The 3,762-nt window shown below is 46.3% G+C and overlaps 1 protein-coding gene across 1 annotated transcript; it reads right to left on the bottom strand.

The window, feature by feature from the left end:
• Nucleotides 1-1,561: 1,561 nt before the first annotated feature.
• On the bottom strand, nucleotides 1,562-2,943 carry C922_05824 (inorganic pyrophosphatase; the record flags this gene model as incomplete). The annotated part of the gene is made up of 3 exons (XM_008821395.1): nucleotides 1,562-1,984; nucleotides 2,089-2,151; nucleotides 2,290-2,943. 3 exons carry the CDS (start codon nucleotides 2,941-2,943, stop codon nucleotides 1,562-1,564), a joined length of 1,140 nt encoding a protein of 379 aa, XP_008819617.1.
• Between the last annotated feature and the right edge of the window lie 819 nt (nucleotides 2,944-3,762).

The raw sequence follows: 3,762 nt of genomic DNA, 5'->3' as shown, positions 1-3,762 counted from the left end.
TTGTTTATTCTTTAAAAAAAAGAAAAGAGAAAAAAACAAAAAAAAATCCAAAGTTGGGCAGACAGATTAGCTACCTGTGCCACTCAGTTTCTCGCCCTAACAGCCCTTCCTATATGAGCCATGCTCCCCATTTCTCGGGTGCACACTTTTTAAAGACTTACCGGCATTTGCATCTTGAGGAAGAAGAAGCGTACCTTCAGGAGCATCATCATTTGGTTGTCTTCACGCAGGGCGGTCACGCCTTCGGAGGGGGGGATGAAGAATCGGGGAGCTGGGCAGTTGGGGAGCTCTTTAAAAACGCACACGCGATCATGCATGCGCGTAGACATACATATGGACGAATACTCCCCGGTGGCGCTTCGCCAGACGGCTTCCAATCGTGAAGTGGCTCCCTCCCCCCCGCGTATGCGTCACGCTGAAATGCAGACCGCCGCTTTGCACGCATGCCACGGTTGCGCGTAACATTGGGACATGATTCGCTAACACCACGGAGGAGCGGGGGAAAAGTGCCTCTCCGTCTTACCCATAGATATGAAAAATATGAGGTGCAGCAGAAGCATCGATTTCATCCTACGTGGGTTAATTCGAAGGCGCTCAGAGCATACCCAGCACTTTCGTGGTGAATCGAAAAGGAGGGTTGAATTCGAATGAGAGACCGTTAGAAGGTATATGATCTTCGTCACCTATATGCATGTACACACAATATGGGGGTGACGCATGGGATATATGACACACATGCACTTATGTAATAAATGCTACTCACAAGTTGCACATCAGTAGAAGCCCCTGTTAAGTCGGACAGGCTACATCTCCCAACGTGAATGATACGGGATCCCCTCTCCCTATGTGTTGTGTTGACCTGTGGTTCGTGCAAGCTGACGTTTCTCCGCTTTGCGCGAAGGTAACAGTCTAGGTGGGGAAAAAAAAAAAAAAAAACGTCACAAGGGAACACAAAAGTAGCATCAATATGACGATGCCCTTTTATATATGAACATGTGAACATATAAATATAAAGAAAAAAGAAAAAAAATCAAAATGCGACCTTGGCGAAAAGATCGATGACATGGCACTTTACCATGCCCTTTGATATTTTTTCTTCGAGCCCCCTCCATCATCCCTTTTTTCTCTTTTTTTTTTTTTTTTTTTTTTTTTTTTTTTTTTTTTTTTTTGGGAGATTCATTTTGCAGGGAAAATGTGGAGGCGAACCCTTCACAAAAGTTGGGGTTCATTCAAATGTACACGCAGCTGCAGTTGCAGTAGTAGCTACAGTTGCAGTCGCAGTTGCCACCGCGGGGGGGAAATATGGAGGAGTCAAATTGGAACTCGAATCGAACTTGTGCTGTGTCGAATCGGGGGAGAGGTCACGGGCGATGCGAGTTGCACATGCGCGCGAGTCACCCTCCATGTTCGCACACAGATTCGTTTACACATTATCTTACACATTCGCTTCTACGTTTTCTTACACGTGTGCCAAATTGGGATGCAGACCTCGCCGCGTGAGGGCCGTGCTAAAAGCTGCCCGTTCTGCCATCCAACAAAGAGATACACACGAACACCCCACTCAGTGGATCCATATGTTCTCGTTCGGCCTGTACGTCGTGTCGGGCATATGGTAGGAAATGCTTATATCCTGCAGAAGACTCTTGTAAAGAGAATCGTCCTGAGATTTCTTTGGAAGTGTACTCGAGCTGAGGTCACTACTTCCTGAATGCTGTTTTGTGCTATTTCCACAGGTGCTTTGACTGGACTGATCACATTCCAAGTTCTTCACATCGCGCAGAAACTCACAGTAATATTCATGCGTCTTCTGAATCAAGCCTTCGCTCTCTTCTTTGTTGTACAATTTTTTTGAGATTATGTTTAATTTTTTCGATTCGGCCATTTTGTACGAGCGAAACCACTCCAGGAGCATGTTCAGTGTGGAGGGGTAGTACTTCTGCACGTCTTCCAGAGAGTTCACGTCGTCGAAGTGTTTGTCGTATTTCTACAGGGGGGAAGAGACACAGTGGTGAGGGAGAAAGGGAGTAGTGAAGCAGCAACTGCGTAGTGAGGGAGCAACGGAGTAGTGAAGCATCTCTCTGCACGTACATTGATGGCGATGATCTTCCAGTCCAGCTGTCCCTCATCAATTAGGGTGAACGCTCCGAGGACCTGGCAAAAAAGGGGATACACGGTGCACGTGAAGGGGGTGGCGGGGGATAGCGGAGGACACACGCACATGAAGATGGATCCATATACACCCCCACACACATGCAACATATATGCTGTGCGTCCTGGAGCGGATCCCACCTTGACTGGGACGATCTGCCCCATTTTGAGGCTGTTTTGGCCCACGTCCACCACGTCCAGGGGGTCGTCGTCCCCCGTGAAGAACAAGTCCTGGTTGTCCCCCGTCTGGCAGCTGTAAATATGCTTGGGATATTCATACGTGCGGGGCAAGGCGCCATAGTTCCAATAAATGGAGTTGTGGTAATAGCGAAGCTTCCCCTTCTTCGTATCCTGCTTAATGACATTAAAATTTTCTGTCAACTGAATCTCCAATTTTATATAATTGTACTTTGTAATCTCGACGACCATGTTGTACGTTCCGTCTTCATTGACCAAATCGATGTCATGCCATGGGGATATCTGAGCAAATTTGTCATTCACTTTTTGGAAATACGAAATGTAGAAATTGTCCTCATTTAGCTTATTGCAATATTTTAACATATAGGTCTTTTCGTTAATCGTGAAGATGTTTGTTATATAATCAAAGAGACTCAAATTTGAAAATATATTCGATATGATGTTGTTATTGTGGAAGTTTAAGTTGACTTGTAGCTCTTTGTTTGTCTCTACTTGGTACTCGTTTTTCACCTCCTCTTCGATCTCTTCCATATCCTTTTCCACCTCCTTCCTCTTTGGCATTTCACCATTGCTTGGCTTCATCACTGCGCTGCTCATTTTCCTTCCGCTTAGGTTTCGGATGCGTGTGTTCTTCTGCGGGGGGGCATGCGTTCAGGGCAGGGGTAGCACGAAGTGTGGGTATCACAAACTGCGGGGGTCTTGTTTGCTTTCCCTTTTCGGGAGTGCAGAGAGATGGGAAAATTTCTTTTTTTTTTTTTTTTCTTTTCTGAACTGTTCAGGTGAAAAGACGTAAACAAAAGGACTGTCTGCACTGTAGCTAGCTATTTTGTGTTTTTTTTTTTTTTTTTTTCCTTTTAATTGCCCACAAAATGTACATTCACAAAGTGCTCATCGTGTAAAAAGAAGGCATATAACTGGCATACCCCTAGGAGGAACGTCCGAGCATGGATTGACATATAGGGGTACTCCTACGCGTTGCCAAATTTGCACTACGTTGTGTAAATTGTACAATGAGAACTCCCCACCCCCCCGTGTGTGCAGGTGTAGCAGTCACGATAGGAGGAAGCGAATGGAGTTGCTAGAAGCGTGAAACTGAAAAACAAACGAATTCACATAAACGTACGGTTCATAGGTACATACCCGTGTGTGTATCGCGAATTGGTAAGCACAAATGTGGGAGGCGGAGGGGGACTAATCGCCTAGACTCAGCGTGGCGATGGAGGAAAGAACTTACTTGCAGAGCTACTTTCTCGCAGGCGCGGAGTAGGAACGCAGGGTAAACACACGCACACGTGAACACATACATATCCATACACATGGCATATACTCACACGGGGGTTCCCGCAAAGGGGCCACTCTTTGTGTGCTACACGCGAGGAAGCTCTGCAACGGATGCGTTACAGAACGAAGTGGGGG

The sequence above is a fragment of the Plasmodium inui genome (assembly GCF_000524495.1).
Source record: "Plasmodium inui San Antonio 1 unplaced genomic scaffold supercont1.207, whole genome shotgun sequence".
Lineage (NCBI taxonomy): Eukaryota > Apicomplexa > Aconoidasida > Haemosporida > Plasmodiidae > Plasmodium > Plasmodium inui.
This window is presented reverse-complemented; position numbering and strand designations above follow the sequence as displayed.